Source organism: Lutra lutra, chromosome 5 (genome assembly GCF_902655055.1).
Source record: "Lutra lutra chromosome 5, mLutLut1.2, whole genome shotgun sequence".
NCBI lineage: Eukaryota > Metazoa > Chordata > Mammalia > Carnivora > Mustelidae > Lutra > Lutra lutra.
In genome coordinates this window covers 52,784,045-52,803,517 of record NC_062282.1, presented here as the reverse complement: position 1 = coordinate 52,803,517, position 19,473 = coordinate 52,784,045, and the positions used below count along the sequence as shown (strand labels likewise).

General features: G+C 35.6%; 1 protein-coding gene across 1 annotated transcript; it reads right to left on the bottom strand.

Annotated features, from left to right (window-relative positions):
• Positions 1 to 955: 955 nt before the first annotated feature.
• Positions 956 to 18,162, bottom strand: GABRA6 (gamma-aminobutyric acid type A receptor subunit alpha6). The gene is made up of 9 exons (XM_047731672.1): positions 17,727 to 18,162; positions 17,411 to 17,529; positions 16,748 to 16,815; positions 14,375 to 14,595; positions 14,208 to 14,290; positions 13,529 to 13,672; positions 12,970 to 13,122; positions 11,414 to 11,673; positions 956 to 2,462 (listed from the first exon to the last, which is right to left on the bottom strand). Exons 1-9 carry the CDS (start codon positions 17,762 to 17,764, stop codon positions 2,187 to 2,189), a joined length of 1,362 nt encoding a protein of 453 aa, XP_047587628.1. The 5' UTR covers positions 17,765 to 18,162; the 3' UTR covers positions 956 to 2,186.
• Between the last annotated feature and the right edge of the window lie 1,311 nt (positions 18,163 to 19,473).

Here is a 19,473-nt window from a genome sequence, read left to right as displayed (position 1 = left end):
TTTCAGCTCTAAGCATAAATGTTGACTGAAAGTAATGTCCTTTGCAGTGAAATGTAGAAAGAATGCTGAGGAAGGGGCAGGAAGGATGTCAGAAAACCAGGAAAGTTATTACAGGAAATGAAAGACAAGATGAGAGAATTCTGGAGAAGATTAAAAATAGAGTCACAATGGGTCCTATGAAGATATGTATGGTTATGGTTAAGTGAACAAGCTATGAATTTACACTGCTTAAATATGACTCTAATCTATGTCACCTGAGTGCCACTTGCTTTTGAAGAAAATGAGTTATCTTCTCTGTACCTTGATTTCTCATCTTTAAATGGAAGATAATAGTAGTATATACTTCACTGATTTATGAGGAAGATTAAATGTAATGTAGCATATAAGATGATAATACTTGCCTAGTATTTGATGTACTCTCTAAAACAGAAGCAGGCCATATTGAGTTAGACTCATTTAATTTACATAGAAAAGAATTGTAATGAAACAACTGTAAATTATTCAAAATGGAAGGACTCTAAAGGGCATCTGATCAATCCCTCGTATCCTATAGCTGAAAATACAATGACGTTTCCCAGAGACTGAGATTTGGTCAGGGAGCTAATTCATAGAGACATTGGATGGAGCTTTCGGTCTCCTCACCTTTAGCAGAGAGCTATTTTAATTACCCTCTAACTTGTTGGGCTGTAGAATTTTCGCATTTTTCTGGATTAAGTCTAGAGCAGTAATCTCAAAATATTTCTTTCTGTGTTCATAGCTCAGGGTGACCTCAATGACCTCAATTTAAGATGCAACAACAGCTAATGAAGGGTTTATCAATAATGAGTTTTCCTATGCCTAGTTTCTGTTTCTCTAAGACTGTTATTCTGTGTGGGAGAAGCATGGATAAAGTCAGCATCAGGAAGAGTTGGGATAGCAGAAAAAGAGAAAAGTCTCATTCATTTTTTTTTTCAGCTTTATTGAGGTAAAAGTTGACAAATAAAATTGTAATATTTACAGTGTACTGTGTGATGATTTGATATAATACATTAGGAAATGATTCCCCTTACTGAGTTAGTCAACATATCCATCACCTCACATATTTCCTTTTTAAATTTTTTTTTTTTTGCTGAGAACATTTTAATGCTCTCTTACTAAATTTCAATTATACAATACAGTGTTCTACTGTAGTTACCCTGTTATATATTAGATCCTCAGACTCTCTTCATCTTATAACTGAAAGTGTGTGGAGGGAACAGGAAGGAGATGAAAGATTGACTCTGAAAACAGACTCAACTCTTCAATGTTTAGGGTAACTAAACAAGGTGACTGAGCTGACCTGTTCTGTACCTTCTACTTGTTAGAATCATCAGGGACACTAACATTAAGTAGAGTGTCTTAATTTCTCCATACTTAAGAGAAGTCTTCTCCCTAGCTTTATTAAATAGATCCAGAGAACCATGTTTATTGTTTTATTTAGTGGTATACATAAGTAGAAAATATGAGCTATAGCCACAGTCATAATATAACAAGGCTTCGTTATAGTTTCATTGTTTTCTACAATTTCATGGAATTATGATGAACATATTATTTTGAAAGAAGAGCTTACTGAGATAAAATAGCACTGTATTGCAGCCCAACTAAAGCTATGTACATATGCATACTTTTTAAATTTATCTATTCATTGAGGTAAAATAGCACAGCAAGGTTAAAAAAAATGGCTAAGCTCAATATGGGCTTGACACTGAAAACCATTTTACTAGCATAAAGGCCTCCAACATGCTGGTATTAAATCTACTGATAAATATTTAGACTATTAATATTTTGCTGTCTTTGAGAACTAAGCCAAAATAAACATAGTTTAAGGCAACCTTTGGAAGTGTTGGCATTTCTTATTTTATATTCTTTGTGGTAAATGCTCTTCACAGTGACAATTAAAATATTGAATAATGAAGGACAAAGATTGGCAAATTCCTCTTAAGTCCATCTTATTCTCTTACAAACTTTTTCTCCAACATACAGAAAAGTCATATTTTTCAACAACCTTCAACTTCTAGTGTTGAGGAGTAACATTAGTGCTTTTTGACCCACACATGCTACTCAGAGCTATATGTTACAGATTTTCAGTGTTCAGAAAAGCATCTATACAAGTCTCAATGCTATCAGAAAATGAGAACTTACAACATCCAAGTTGTCCTGGCTGTAAACTATTCAACACTGCTGCTCACTTCCATCGTGTCTTTGGAAAGGTAAACTACCCAGTATACAAGGTTAAATCCTGCAAATGCAACTGGGAAGAGAATCCGAGAATACTGGTCTATTTTACTGGTGCCTCCAAAGGCTGGAGAGAGTGGTGGGGGTGTGACAGGTGTTGATGGTAAGATAGGAGCTCTAGTGAGGACTTTGCTGGCCTCAGGGGATGGAACTATTGGCAAGGTCAGAGAGGTGATTCTTTTCTTCAGGTGATACTTGGAATCAGGATGCTGTAGGCAAAAGACATAAATATTCAGCCTAGGTAAAAGACTAGTGAACACTTAGTTATTTACTTTTTCACCGTTAACAGATTTTATTGACTACATACTATGTAAGATGAACTATTAGCAAATTTCTTTTTCTTTGTTTAAGATTTTATTTATTTATTTGACAGACAGAGATCACAAGTAGGCAGAGAGGCAGGCAGAGAGAGAGAGAGGAGGAAGCAGGCTCCCTGCTGAGCAGTGAGCCTGATGCGGGCTCAATCCCAGGACCCTGGGATCATGACATGAGCCGAAGGCAGAAGCTTTAACCCACTGAGCCACGCAGGCGCCCTGCAAATTTCTTTTTTAATATTAGCAAATTTTTAATAGTATTTGGTGGTCCTACCTTTCTAAGAAAGTGGTAAAATAAATTAAAAAAACATGATTTGCTGCCATCCAAAACCCTATAATTTCATACATCAGCAATTGATGCCAAGCATAGTCTACATCCCAGAAACTGTGTTGACCACTGGCCATTAGGAAGAGATAAACCAGGTTGCAAAGGTTTATCCAACCCCTTCTCCCTGGTAATGTATAAACCTATAGGGCAATGAGTGTGGGCAACGAGAGGGATTTCAATTTGGAATATATGGACAATTAATTAATACAAGAAAATATAGCAGTTTAGTTAGATGATATAATTCTTCTAGCCTACATCCTCATCTTCACACATTCATAAGTGTGACCCAGCTGAGATAATAGCCACAAAAAATACTAAGGTGCTCATGTATGTGAAAAGCCAGTGACAAAGTACCAATACCCTTAAACTGAGTGGGATGACTGTTCATTCCTTGAAATACAGCTGTCTCTTAAGTTCAGAAGTTCAATATTGAGAGCTTTCTGCTTCCCATTCAGAACTTCTCCACTGATCTCTTCTCCCTCCATCCTAAGTCACCAAAAAATGATTCATTTACTGACCTCAAAATCGTTACATGTTCTTTTTTGTCATTAGAAATATTAAGACAACCCATTTAGTCCTGAAAGGGATATTTAGTACATTAATTGTTAGGTGAAAAGGCTAAGTCCAGAGAATGGAGCTGGTAATACCTTGCCCATAGTCACACAGTTAGTAATAAACTACACTGGTCATTTGCGATCCTTGTTTCATCATCCCCACATTTTCTTGTCTTCATTTTAAAGTATTGGGTCTAGTGCAGGGACTCTAGTTTTGTTTGCTTTAGACTCTTTTCATACTTGGAGACTAGAGGACCTTGCTCTGATTTGTATCTTTTCTTGTCTATATTCTGTACTAGTCACTCTCCTTGTGACCAGGATGTCCTTGCTAGTTTCTGCCTTCAAACACTTGCTGTACATTATCTCTGCTCTTGTAAAACTACCTTGTTTTCTCCCTGGCAGCAAAATCACCACTTTGATACCTGGCAGGGTATGTTACTCACGTGGGCAGACTCCTGTGGCTTTAGCCAGCAACCCCGCAGCAACAGGATGAGGCAGCCACCTCCCCTGTGCTGATTGAGCCACAGGACCAGAGTGACCTGCCGATGTGGTGACATTTGGAGTGCGAGAATCAACAATTCTAAGAACCTCTTCTCTCTATAGTCCCCTCTTGAATTTTGCTGTTTGATTTGTCATGAAATTTACTGAGTATCTAAATAATAATAGTCATCATTGAGAGTTCAAGCTCAGTGTACATTTAAAGTCTGTGGGAGGGGCACCTGGGTGGCTCAGTGGGTTAAAGCCTCTGCCTTTGGCTCAGGTCATGATCCCAGGGTCCTGGGATCGAGCCCCACATCGGGCTCTCTGCTTGCAGGGAGCCTGCTTCCTCCTATCTCTCTGCCTGCCTCTCTGTCTACTTGTGATCTCTATCTGTCAAATAAATAAATAAAATCTTAAAAAAAAAAAAAAGGCTGTGGGAAAATCTTTTCACCAAAAGCAAAAATGACTCTCTGTAGTTAAGTCTGATGGTGAGTTGCAAGGAAAGAATATCTTTTTTTGTTATATATTGGGCCAGTATTATCCTAGGGACTCTTGACATAATTAAATAAATCATAGGTTTTGGTGGTAAAGATAATTTAAAATAGTGAGGGCTCAGTCTGCTGATCTTGGGAAATAAGTGATACTTTCTACTAAAAACATGTGACAGCTAAGGACTACTGTATCCAGGGTCACCGGTCAGCATGTGGATAGGACCAGAGTAGTGGTATGTTGGTCTCAGTGTATGCTGCCTATAGAGAATAAACATAGCACCTACTTTCCAGAGTTTCTATTGTGTATCTCAGGCTCTAATTTGAATTTTTAGCCATTAACTGTGTTACTGAAATATTCTCCACCTAAAAGAGCAAATGTGTTAGTGTTTCATTTTCTAAAAAGAGTCAACCTCCTCCCAGATACATGGAATATTAAAATATTTTACTCTAGTAAAATTTCTAAGGATCATGATAGAGTAAAACAAGGGCAAGCCTTAGAGTAGATAGTCTTTCTAAACTCATGATTTTTAATAGCATGCATTGCCGATGTTTATTTCTTTTTTTAAGGAGAAAGAGAGCAGACATGAAAAAGTTCATTGATAAAACATAAGTTCATTATAAAACATAATCTACCATAAAGATGTAAGGCATTGTTTTATCTCTCCCTCTTTAGAACTGTGGGGGAGAAAAGTTAATTGTCAATCTTTTGACATTGTCACAATGTCACACATGACTTATTAAGAATTACCAAATGACCCTTGTCTGGAGTTAAGCAACATCACTAAAAACACCATGAGAATTTTAATGGCATTAAATTTTGGGCCTGGAATGAAAGATCCCCTACAACAGTATTCCCCTTTCCTCATCTGCTTCTCCAAACAATCTCAATGGAAGTTTCCTTGAGAGTCAAGTGGACAAAAGAGTCAGAAAGCCCTTGAGTGCAGTTCCATATGTACTACTTACCTGCCATATGAAGTTCCCATCTTTAAAGCTAGGGACAATTATTGCTTTCTCTGTAAGTTTTTCTTTTCTTTAAGAATTTGAGAAAGAAAATATTCATAGATAAGATAGATGGATATTATATATTATATATATATAATAGATTTTCAAGAAAGAGAACCTTTTTCTGCTTACTTAACTGTTATAATTTGTTCAGCTCTTATCACATTCTTCCTTGTGAATATTATTTCTGTTCTACCTTATCTCTTTTCCTGACATGAAATCTCTTTATTGGTAGAGGGCATCTTATTGTCAAGTATAAGCACTCCACAGTGCCTAGTTAGTGCACAGAACATGGTATGTGCTTAGTAAGCATATGCCGATGCAACAAATGAATGAAAATCTGAACATTTCCAGGATTTCTCAAGTAATCAGGCAAGGAGAAGAAAACAAAAAATTTTATGATTATTTAACATTGTATTTTAGTGTCTTGTTTCATATTACAAGTACCATATCTGAATGCTTACAATCGACAAGCACTACACAGACTTTACATGCATTATTTTGCTAATTCCTAGGAAAAGAAACTATGATGAAATATTATTATTTTCATTTTAGAGATAATCAAATGAAGGCTTAAGTGGGAAGCTCACCCAGTAACTGGCAGTGCCTGAATGTGATCACTCTCAGATGCTAAAGATCACACTCTAAATAATTATTATGGTTTCTCCCCATCAGTGTTAAGGTTCAGGGTACAGTTTCTCAAACACAGAACTATTGACATTTTGGGGTCACAATGTTTTTGTTGTGGGTCATTGTCCTGTACTTCATAGGATGTTGAAGAGCTTCAGTTGTGGGTTCTACTTCTACCCAGAAGATGCCTGGAGCATCTCCCTCCCCAAAGTGGTGACAACCCAAAATATCTCCAGACATTGCAAACTATTCTCTGGGGAGAAAAGTCATCTACCACTGAGTATCATTGGCTTAGCATTATAGCTGTCTCACTGTCCAGTGGTGACTTGGGGGTGTTTCTAGCACGCAGCAAATATGACATACTCAAGGAAATGGAAGAGGTCTGGCTAACCCACATGCTGGATAATCAGCTCCTGAATAATTGGGAAATGGCAGTACAGGAAACCGGACTCCAATTTAGAAGAATCACATTGAATTTCTGAAGTGAAAAGAAAGCCAATTTTGCAAGCCATTCAAGATACAGGTTTGCATCAGACCCCGCCTGTTCTATTGTAAGCTCAGCAGCTTCAGCTGATGGTAAAATAGGTTTTTGTCAGAGTCCAGATGAGGGCTCAGCTTGGGGCTGTCACTGTTTTGAGTGGAACACCTGTGGTTTTGAATTTTTCCAGGGCTCCCCTGCTGCTGAATGCCATCCTGCTTTGGGTATTTATAGAGCATTGCTTTGTTTTAAATAATGCCATATTGCAAAGGTATTTTGAGTCAAACTGGACTTTATGACAATCAATTATTTGATGTAAAGATAAGACATTTGGAAAGTACTTAAAGCAATTTTGATACAACATTCAGTAACTCTAATATTTAAAGAGGAGGGGGCAATGGGTTACCTCTCAAGATAGATATTCTAACCACAGCTACATTATCCAAGGGACAAAAAAAGCATCTGTTTTTAGAAGCAGCAAAGAAAGGCACCAAATATAAGAGAAATTTGAAAACATTTAGTACTTGATTAAAAAAACCTATTATATTAATTATTGTGGAGGAAGTAAGAATTTCAAATCAAATTTTCTTGCATCTACGTAATAGCTGGTAGAATTGGGACAGAGACGATTCCAGAATTTCTACAAAGAAGCAGCTTTTTGGCAGCAATCTGGTGGGTCAGTAGTGCTAGGTACATGTCCAGAAACCATATTGGAATGTTTGGATGGTAAAGAAGGGAATATTGGATGAGGATTTGATAGAAGGTATAGGGAAAGAACTAACCATCCACACCCCTCATATAATCCAACCTACCCTCTCTTTAAATTATGAAATAGCACAACCATGGTGCAGGGACTGAGTCTCGGAGGGCTACAGAGTAATGATAGTATTCAAAAAATCTTGACAATATTTGGAACACGGGAGGTTAATCTTTCAGTATTCTATGCTTTCTATCTCTGTACATGGGTGGAAGGCAACCATGATAATGACCCAGCAGATCATCCCAACCTTGAAAGGGAATATGGAAAGGATATATCTTATTTCCCTCTCTATTCCCAAGTTTCTAGCAACTGATTTAGTGTTTCTAGAACAGGACCAAACTCATCCTTCGGTTCTCAGCTGATGCAACACTTCCTCCAGAATGATGCTCTCTCCAGCCTGTGGTAGGTACCCTTGCATGACTCTTCATTAGCCACTATACATCTCTAATACAGCCTTTATCACAATGTATCATTATGGCTCATATGTTTGTCTTTCTTCCTGTTCAGCAAGAAGCTCATGAAGGAAGAGGCAGTACTGATGTGACTCACTAATATATCCCTAGCATTCTACAAAGGATATAGTACATAAGATCATTTAACAAGTACTTATAATATGAATAATTCATTGAATACATATGTACTCAATAAATGGGTGCCAGATGAAAAGGGAAAAAATAATGAATAAACAATATAAGCAGTATAAATATAATAATTGTCCTAACTAATGAAATTTTGGCCAATTTTGTTGTAGATAATTTACCAAGAACATCACACTTCCTGTGAAAAAAGAAAACGAGACTGGATGTGTCAATGGGTGGGGGGAGTTCATTCTTAAGAACATAATAATGAGGGCTTAGACCTTTAAAATAACAAGGAATCTAGCAAAACATCCAAAAAATGATTGAGGTCTAAACTTGGTCTCATATGCAGAATAAGTATACCCCAGATACATAACAATTTATAAAACATGAAGATAAGACTAACTCTTTAATGACAAGATAAGAAAACAGATAAAAGCAATAAGGAGAAGGGAGTTGAGGGAAATTGGAAGGGGAGATGAACCATGAGAGACTATGGACTCTGAAAAACAATCTGAGGGTTTTGAAGGGGCGGGGGGGGGTGGGAGGTTGGGGGATCCAGGTGGTGGGTATTGGAGAGGGCACGGATTGCATGGAGCACTGGGTGTGGTGCAAAAATAATGAATACTGTTACGCTGAAAAATAAAAAAAATTTTAAAAAAAGCAATAAGGAAAAGTACTGTAAAAGCAGTAAAGAAGCTGTGGATAATTTCTTCTCATAATCTAAAAACAAAACAAAACAAAAAAACCCACAAAAAAACAAGAAAACAACAACAAAAAAATCCAAAGCCCAGTATCTAGTTCAAACTACCTTAAAACCAGAAAGCATTTCTGAGGTATTAGTTTTAAATACCTCTTCAGGTTTGAGTATTAGATTTAAAACTCCTGAATTTCCTTGTCATTATTATATTAAATTTCAAGGTCAAAATCAAAGTGATAAACTGTTTCCTATATTCATTCTAAGTAGCTTCTTGTGAGAAGCAATGAGGACATTAAAATATAACTTAGAATCACAGGAAACATCTAAGCACTTAATTTTATTTCAACCTCACCACATTGGTTTGCTATTTCAATGTCTAACTTACTCAAATAATGCTATTTTGATTAGAACTGAATAGGCACTTTTAAATGTCACGGTATTTGAAAGAAAAAATGGCCTCGCAATCATAATATAACATTGTGTTGTATAAATTGCAAATGTGTAATTTATGTTTGTTCCTCTACATCATATAAGGCAAATTGCCAAGGTTTGACATGAATAAATAAAATGTAAATGCTCTATGTAATCATCTATATTTATTTTTGATACCTACAAAGTTTGTATTGCTAGGTTTGCTTATTTTGGCCTTTATTTTTACTCTTTGACCTGCCCTTTCAGAAACAAAATGGTACTTTTCATTACCTCAAAATGTTTTAAGTGAAGCCAGGTTTAGAAATAAAATTTTTCATAAAAAAAGTCAACTTGCAAGAAAAAAGTACTTTGAGATGATTTAAATGCATTTTTTGTATCCAGCTTCCCAAAGGACCTGCTCATTATATGTTACTATTTTAGAATTGTGGAAGATAGCTTATATGAAGACCTGAGATCTTAAATTCCATCTTATTAATAAATTATATCTTTAAAATAATAGAGAATGCTAACTCTATTCTTTCTCCAAGGATTTGAAATCATATTCCTCTCAGTAATACATATTTCAAAAGAGTTAAAGTAAGGAAGTTGGTCTTTCTTTTCATCTCAATACCAGATCAATGAACATATTCAAAATCATTGGACTTATTTTTTTTATCTTGTTTCTTATGATTCTCTCTTTGCATTTTTACTGCATTTCTAAAAGGATACTACTAAACTAAACTCTGATAAATATGAATTCTTCATTTATAGATATATGTTAAGACAATATGTGATCAATTGGGCAATACCTATATAGATACCGACAGCTTATAACATAATCACTTACTTTTATAAACATAAGCTGATTCTCAAAAATATTCTGAAAACAATATTTTCAAGGGTTTTGGATTGAGTCTTCAGACTAGTATCCTTCTGCTATAAAATGTATATACTTGTGGTCTTTCAAAATACACATATACAAAGAAAACATCATTAGGTCAACAGAAGAATTTTGGGAATGACCTCATTCTGAAAATGTTTTATTTTGTGGTATGCACTCTTTTATATATCAGCCTTTGAGGAATTGTTGGAGAGGGGATAGCCTCTGCCTCTGTAGATCTGTGTATATTGGACTGCTGCAATCAATTCCTAGTTTTTCTACCCACCAGCAACAAACATTTTCTCTCTCCGAGACACTGTTTTTGATTTGTAAGCAGAGGCAATTAGTCTGGATCACTGGATGACAAACTTTTTTTTTTTTTTTAATGAGAACTAATTTAAGAAAAAAAAAAATCTTTAAATTATATATTTTCACTTATGGGAACGGCCTTATTTTATTCCTTGGAGAAAAGATAAATTCTCAAACAATTTTCTTCGTATATTAAAAGAGAACTTTCGATAAGACCTATCATTTTTTTATCCAATAAATACCCGAGTATTTGAGAACAAAACACATATAGTTTTGTGATTTTTATCATTAAAGTTAACCAAGGATTAGTTGAACTACATGTGGTTCTGTGATTTGGAAATGTTCACCAGAATTGATTATAAAGACATTTTCAGTTCAAAGTGTCAGTAGTACTTGATTTTACAGAGCAAAATTTTCTTGTTTTCAACAACTACAATTTGGAATTTGCATTGACATAAAAATTTATATTTGTCAATCATTTCTATAATCCATTAAAAAAGTGTGCGCAGCTGAACTGCTGAGAAAATTTACTCACATGTGAAATTGAAGTTTGGGAGTGCATTTATGACACTTGAATTATTAATGCCATCATTTGTTTCTTTTTCAAAATAACCTCTGAGGACCAAAGTTTAGCCACAGCAAATCTAAACTGAGTTTTATAACTATTTGTCACTAATTATAAGTCTTTGAATGAAAACATGTTAAAATACATGTATTTAATATTCAAATGTGGACATGAGAGTTTTCATGAAAATCAAAAACCTTGCTTAATACTCGGCATTCACAGACCTAATACTCACATCTTTGCCTTCATGGAATGAAGTAGCAAGCAGATTTCTAACAAAAATTGTCCATTCTATAGGAGTCCCTCTTTATTTCCCTCAGACTCTGAAGCCTCATTAGGAACTTTTTTTTTCCACTTTATTCTCCCTAGTTAGTATAAATAAACCTGTTAAAAGGAAACATCTAAAGGCTGAGAAAAATGTTCTTATCCCCTCTGAGAGCTTGGAATCTGCTAATGCCAGTGAGGATGATAAAAGAAGAACGCCAGAAGTTTACAGCAAAGAAAAATGGAGGATTGTTGTTTTGTTTTGTTTGCTATGAAGTTGGAAAAGAAGTTGGCCTTGGATTCAGAATTATGTAACCTGTGCTCAGCTAATAGTACTTTTGCACTATTTAGTTGTGATTACTGTTAGGCTGTCTTTTCCTATACTGATGGGTAACATGAGAAAAGTAAATAATTACCAAAACAATCTCAGCTTCCAAAGGTTCTCTCGCTTTTGATATTGTCACTGGGGGTGAAGCTGCAATCTGTGCCCTCCTTTTGGCCTTCTGTGTCTGAAGATTGGTAAAGTAGTTGACAGCCGCAAACTCAATAAGAGCTGAGAAGACGAAAGCAAAGCAAACAGCTATGAACCAATCCATGGCGGTTGCATACGACACTTTTGGCAAGGAGTGCCGAGCACTGATGCTTAATGTGGTCATGGTTAAAACAGTGGTGATCCCTACAGTGAAAAAAAAAAAGAAAGAAAGAAAGAAAAAAAGAAAAAAAAAAAGAAATGCAGTATTAGCATTTGGAATCCAAAAGCAACATCAAATGAGAATGTGTCAGTGGATTAAACACTCCAAATGTAATTTTTGATCTTGTTTTATAATTGTTCACAATTCTTATATAGGTGTTACCATTTTTGTATTCTTCAATACCTAGTGGAGTGGCATATACACTGTAGCTGCTCAAAAAATATTTTCTGATTCGATTTAGTTTAACTATTGTAAAATTTAACTTGTGAATAATTCTAGTTGTTTACTTCTTAAGCAAATTTATAGCAAATAATCACTTAAGTACTAAAAACTTGAATTCTTGGTCAATTTGAATAGCTGATAATGTCTATCAACATATTTAAGAAGTCTATCTGGTATAAATAGTAAACATAAAATTAGGTTCCTCAGAATTTTTTGAAATTTCTAGCTTAGTTTTAAGGTAAAATATTTACTCATGAGAAAATAATTTCATCACTCCATCACCAGCAGTTTTATGTCTTGTATAATAGTTGGGAAATACACATAATTTAAAGATGATCAACATCATTATATAGATATTCTTTTATAATTTGCAGAAACAGATCTATTTTAATATAGTAAATTAAAAAGTAAAAATTCAATTGAGATTTTAGTCCAACTCAGATTTTCCTTATAAACCTCTCTAAATGTATAATCATGAAAACTCAGAAAAAATTGGCTTTTGTTATTGATGATATTTTCCGTTACAGCTTTTTCTCAAAACTAATAGTGATTCCACATATCATAAATAGTGAACTCAATAGGTTGAAACATGGGAAATTGGTTATATTTAACTATTTTGAGATCTAGAAAAACAACAGTTTATTATGATTCAAACTATTAAAGCAAGATATAATTTATAATAGATATAATTTATGTATTAAGTTTCAATAGCCTTTCTTTTCATGAATTTACATGTCACTTTTACTTTTCTGCTTTTCCTTAGTTATGAAAAAGCAAATTGAGATTTAAAAAAAAAAAAAACACACACTCCTAAATAGGGCACAGGAAAGGCACAGGAATCCAGCCAGAATTCTTGCCAAGACAAAGTTTTTCGTGGATTCACCACATAGCTTGGGATAACATAAAGGTCATTTAATATCATACATATGCCTGAATGAGACTGGAGTCTGTTCCCTTTGTGGATCGAAAAAGTAAGTGCACTAGTGTGAATATTCCCCTAACCTACACAAGCAGTAAGAGCCAGATGAGTGGAAGTATAGCCAAAGTGGGAAGCATACCAAATACGGTTCTGGCCGGGACAGACTCCTTATTAATCCAGAAAGACACCTGGGAAAGAATGACCGTCATAATGCAAGGAGTGTATATCTGTATCATGAAGTAGCCCATCTTCCTTTGCAAGTGGAAATAAACTGTCATTATTACGTATTCACCTGTTGGAAAACATGTATATCAGTATTATTGCTTTTGACAGGGTGCAGAAAGAATGCAGCTGGAAATAAATCTTGCAGATCTTTAACATGGGCTGGAAGAAAACAAGTAAAGTCATATTTCTCTGTATGACAAAGATACTTGATCAAGCAGATGATAGATACATCAGCTCATTGTTTTAGGTCGGGTTCTTTGTGTCATATGCATAGAAAACTACTTATTCCAAGGTTACATAAATCTTTTTATGCACATGGTTGCAAAATCAATTTTAAAGAAGGCTACTCATCACTTCAAAACAGCAAATATAGCCAAGGATAGCTAATGCAGAGAAGAAAGAAATAGATATTTTGAAAATGTGTATGAGAGTCACCTTGCTGGGTTACATTCATGAATTGGTCTAATTCTTACCTGTGTTAGATTTAATTGTCTCACTAGATACTGTTTGTCCAATCAGATCGTACTGGAGGAGACTTGAAGATTCTTCTGGGACTTCTACAGAGTAAAGTGGTCCTTTTTTCCAAGTATATATGATTTCACTTTTGGGGTAAGCATCTAAATTTTTAAAACCAATTAAACATAACAGTGAATCTGACTAGTTTTTTTTTTTTTTTTTCAGGGCAAATTTTGTCCATACAAAAAGGAACTACAAATGTAAATTTTCTTTAATTTTTTTTTAATCTGGGTGACTAAAACCTCTGACTATTTATAAGATTGACAAACATGATTAAGTAAGTATATTTCTGGAATAACAATGAGAATATCATAGTAATATTTCTCTTTTGCTTTTTGGTCTTTGGCTACAATCAAATAATCATACACACACACACACACACATACACACACGTATTTTTAAAAGACTGCTGCCTTTATTTATTTATTTAGATTTATTTATTTCAGAGAAAGGGTAGAGGAGAGAAGCAGAGGAAGAGGGAGACAAGTAGACTTTCCACTGAGTGTGGGAAGTCCTGAGGTGGGGCTTAATCCCGGGACCCTGAGATCATAACCTGAGCTGAAATCCAGAGTTAGACCATTAACCAACTAAGCCACTCACGTGTCCCAGTAATTATATTTTGAATGCATAACTTACAACTCCCAAACTTGAGTGGACAAGCATGTCCATCCATAGGAAAGTTAACCAGCCTCATGGGACAGTCAGCATTGATGGTAAGCCTAGGGACATTAAAATAAATGGTTCCATGTTAGTATGTGGACAAATCATTTGGATTAGAGGTAGTTGAATTGCAGAAACCTCACCTCATGGTATATAGAATGGTTCCATTCTGCATTATTCTGAAGAGTTTATTAGGGGTTGTCATATTGTGTGCAATTGACTTTTTGCCATTCCTGAAAAAAGTGTCAGGTGTCCAGATTTTACTGACCATCAAGTTATTCAAACTCAGAATCTCAGTTGGCCCCCCAAACTTCAACCTCTCATCAGTCCAAGTCTGGCGGAAGAAAACGTCCATCGTATACTCCTGAGAGAAAATAAGATATTCATGCAAGCTGGGGAGATAATTTATTAAGAATAGTTTATTCACTAGCTTATATATCTAATTCTAAAATTTAGGAAATAAAACAACTTTTGTGATAATAGCTTCAGACTATCAGAGAACCTGTGACTTCAGTAATTATTATTTTTCTCAAACTCAAAAGTTTGCAATATTATTATAAAAGATAGCACTGTGTTGTGCCAAACTCCCTCCTCCACCTTAACCTTCTTCAACATTCTTCGTCTTTTCTATCAGTCATCCACCTCTCCATCTATTGACTTATCAAATTCCCCTCCATTAATTTAGAAGAAAAATATGAAAAGATTTACAGTCTAGGTTTTGTGCTGGCCTTCCTACCACCACAGTCTAGCACACCCTTCAGTGCCTTCTTCACTTTCAAAGGTGTCTCCAAACACCTTAGTACCATTTACCAAACTTCCAAGGATGGGTAAACTTTGCTTGATAAGTGTACTCTGGCTGCACATCCCAATAATTTTATATTGTTCTTGGAGAATATAAAAGCAAATATTACCATGATTACTCAGAGCATCATTTAAGTATGCATAATTGAAATTTTGAGTTTTAATTCGTGGCTTTTATGAAATAACATTAGAAATATTAAGAATTATGGTAAGAGCCATTGCAAAAGTCAATGATAAATATCAGCTTGTAAGTATATAAAAATATTGCCAATAATTGCTTTGCCTACTTTATGTGTTCCTGTATGAGACCTATTACTACAAGTTGTGATTAGATTTTTAAAATATAATTTGACACACAGTATACCCAATGATCCAGGCTTTAATAAGTCTCTACTGTACAAATATACTTAAAAAATGAGACACATACATAAAATGAAGTGTCAAGTGTTCCCCAGACTTCAATAATATAGTATAGTATGGTTGTGGTTATTTATACTTGGGGTGAGTCAGTACTCAATAAAAAATATGATAGTAAAATAATTGAGGATTCTGGATAATGCTGACTCTCCTTTCTTTCAAGTCTTAAGACATTTTTCTCTTAAATAAAGTCCTTCCTGGGGCACCTGGGTGGCTTAGTGGGTTAAGCCTCTGCCTTCGGCTCAGGTCAAGATCTCAGGGTTCTGGGATCGAGCCCCACACCAGGCTTCTGCTCAGCAGGGAGCCTGCTTCTCCCTCTCTCTCTGCCTGCATCTCTGCCTACTTGTGATCTCTCCCTGTCAAATAAATAAATAAAAATCTTAAAAAAAAATAGTCCTTCTCCCTCTCCTTCACTTCCTCGTTTTCTTTCTTACTTTTTTCCCTCCCTTCTCCTTTTCTTTCTTCTGGTACTTCCTTTTATCCCCCTCTTGCCTCTTTCTTTTCTTGTCAACTCAAAGATCAGAAGATAAAAAAGTCTCCAATAACTATTTATCCAGAGCTACACTTCCCTAATAAACTTTAATGATTCAGTTATTTAAAGAGTTATGTGCATTTAGATTTTAGTATTTATATTTTACTTTGTGGGGGAAATGGTAACTGAAAACTGTGGAAAAAATATCATGATGCACTTTGTTCTAGAAGACTAGTTCAGATTTTCATTGCCACTTACTATAAATAATCTCTTGCGAATCCTACAGCCATCTGTACCTGGAACAGAGTTCCCAGAACACCTACTGGTCCATTTGCAACACAAAAGGTACAAAGCACTAGCTTTTCCAAATGATGCCCTTCACTGTTTTAATAAAATATACTGAAAATGATGTGCTACAGAAAACAGCCATATTTTAAGTTTCATGGATATTCTGAATATACTCTTACATGATATATCATCTTTGTTGATTTTTCTTTTTTTCTATTCTAAAAATTTACCAAGACTATATAAAGATGGGGAAACCTTATCTTTGTAGAAAATAATGGGTGCATGATACATGGCCAGAAGAGAGAATAGAATCTTAGAAAGTCCTGCAGGTTAAAGTGTTCAAGCGGAGCCCTTAGTGAAATGTCAAGGCAATTAAGCCAGTAATCTGTTCTAATGACCATACCCTCCCGGCATGAACACACATATTGCATTAGGACTATGGAGCCAAGCTTGGTAACAATGTCCAAGATCATTAGTTCTAGGACTCTGCCCTCCCGCAAATAAGTAAAGTTACCCTCCTCACTCAGAGCTTACTCACCATCTCCACATCGGACACGGGCCCAAAACTGGTCACATAAATATCTGTTTTGACTTCAGTGACAGCACCTGAAATTAGCCCAGAAGCATGGGGGCAAATATCACCAGTGATTTTAAGGACACTGAACTTAATGACCCTACCACAAAGTCCCTTCTCATGGTTAAAACCTGCAATCCATCCTAAAGGAATTCACTAGCAGAAGCCCTTGGGTTTTTCAACTATGAAAACTCAAACCGGTTGCATTATTTTGAAAATTTTCTGGTCAATTTGAAAAATTTAAAGAATGGAAGATAAGTAAGTTAGTGTTCTCATAATTATAACAATAACTAACACACCTTGGTAATTTTTTTGGGGGGGGGAACAAATGCTTAGAAAAGTGCTCTAGATGGAGAATCTCATTCTACACTCACGCAACTCTACGAGGCAAACACTATTCATACACCCACACTACAGCTGAGGAAGCTGAGGCTTAGAGGGTTCAAATAACATGCATAGAAGGTCACAAACAGAGGAAGGGACAGAGACTGGATGGAACATGTGGCCTCTCCCAGTACTCCTGCCCCTTACCAATCTGCAATCCTTATGAAGTCTCTGGGTCTTAGACAAAGGGAAGGGGGAAAGGTGAATATAGACATTTGGTTTAGTAAGGATGCTGCCTCTCACCTCCAAATCCTGGACGTAGCCGATTATCATAGCCCTCAAGCAAGTTGTCCAGGATCCGACTGATGTTTCTGGAGTAGAAGTTTCCTTCATCTTCAAGTGTCCCTAGGGTATTTTCTACCCTGTGAGCAAACAGTCCATTATCCTCACTCCCGGGCTTAGAGAGAATAGGCTGTTCAATCTACTCATGTACCCTACCACAAATACATGCCACACCACCCAGGCTTCTTCCATGATTTGGTATAGAAGTCACCCAGTGGGTGTGTGCTCTTGTTTTCCTCGGCACTAAAATGAAAAATCAGAAAAAAATCTTACTCACCATAGAAGAATGTAGAGCCAGGGCAGAGGTGATGCCATCCTGCAGTGCTCAGCAATGCCTAGTTCACCCTCCTCCTGTGCTCTCCTTCCTCTTAACAACTCCCCCCCACCCTGACTTTGCCAATCAACTAAAGTAACCTTCCAGACCCCTCATATCTCTTTTCCCTATTTGCCTTCAGCCAGCAATCCAGAGATGAAGAGGTTGCCCGCAAAACTTGTTCTCTCTTCTGCCTTTTCACGTGGAACAAGGTGGCTTGTGGTCTTAGACTACATCCTGATGGACACTCAGCGTCTTCTGGTAGACTCACTTGGGAAAGGAGAGTCTGAAGGGACAGTGTATGGTTGGAGAGCAGTGACAATAATCGAATAAGGCATTAGGGGAGATTAGAAGGAAGAAATCCACTGCTAGTTTTGGCATGGAATTAGCAGGGCCCTGTGAGGAAATCTGGAAAGCAGTGGCATCTTGCTGATTGAGATTATGTTCCAATGGGCTCAGCATTTATTATTTCTGTGGTTCACGGAAGGATTCCTACACAGCTCTTACTGCTTAAAAAGTCCAACAATACTGAGATCCTTTTGAGTTCTCTTTCTGATTTCATCAGCTTTATTATATCAGACGCACCTTTCCTCTGCATTTAAAAATTGTCCCTCATTATTCTTTGAAAAGCATTTATAATATGCTAGAACAAGACTTGACTGTCTTACTATTGGGTTAGTGTATTTTGTTCAAGTACCTTGTTGATCCTTCTTAAGATAGGACAGCTCAAGCTAAGCCATAAATGGGTCCTACCACTATCTTTAGAGAATTCATCAGTTTCATGGATGTCCGGAAATAGCTGATGAAAGTTCTCCCTGTAGAAATACTGTAAGAATAAAGCATCTCTGCACATGCTTATTGATGATTTGCTGGCACTATTTCACTAGGCTTGTCACAGGTCAAAAGCGAAATGTTTGAACCTAGGAAATAGCATTCTCTGACGAGTCTGGTAGATGGAAGTTGAAGAAAAAGAAGTCATTTTAATCCTTAAAATTGTAATCTTTAAATTAATGATTTAAAATGAGAATAAAGAAAAACATTGTGAATCTCTGTATATATATATTTAATTATATAGAATTAAATTAATAATATATTAAATTAATATAAATTAATAATATATATTATATATTATTATATTATATTATATTATATATTATATATTAATAATATATATATATAAATTAATAATATATATATAAATAACATATTTAGAACATCAGGAACATAAGAAAAAGAACCAAATATCTCACATGACCATCATTCTGCCAGATCTACACAATATTTATCCAGTTCACAGTCTGTATCACCAGAATCTAAATTCTACAAAGATAATCGTTACCATTTCAGACATATAGCAGTCTTAAGAGTCATTTCTGAAGACATGACATAAATTATTTGAGGAACATTTCAATAAATTAGCTCTGACTAAAAAGAAACAATAGAAAAGCGTAAGACTGAAAGATTTCTGTGAAGCAGTTTTTTTTTAAGATTACAGAATCTCACTGTTACATGGAATTTTTTTGTTATTCATCAAATATCAATATCCCCCAGTATTCTTGATAAGTGTTATTCAGCATCTGTTTTCTTAGATTGTTTTACTTGTGCTAAGCTGAAACCTGTGCCCTGGTCCAAGCTCTCACCTTTGAAACCATACACAATAATTTGTCAGGGAAGGACCACACGGCAGCCATCAAAACAAGATGTACATGTA

Excerpts from the sequence above, each read along its gene's own strand:
- GABRA6 (XM_047731672.1), bottom strand. The coding sequence starts at position 17,764 with ATGGCATCACCTCTGCCCTGGCTCTACATTCTTCTATG. Across the intron at positions 13,673-14,207 it reads TCCACTCAAGTTTGGGAGTT|ATGCTTACCCCAAAAGTGAA; the intron begins GTAAGTTATGCA and ends TTAAAAATTTAG. Across the intron at positions 2,463-11,413 it reads TGGAAGCTGAGATTGTTTTG|CATCCTGATTCCAAGTATCA; the intron begins GTAATTATTTAC and ends TTTTGCCTACAG.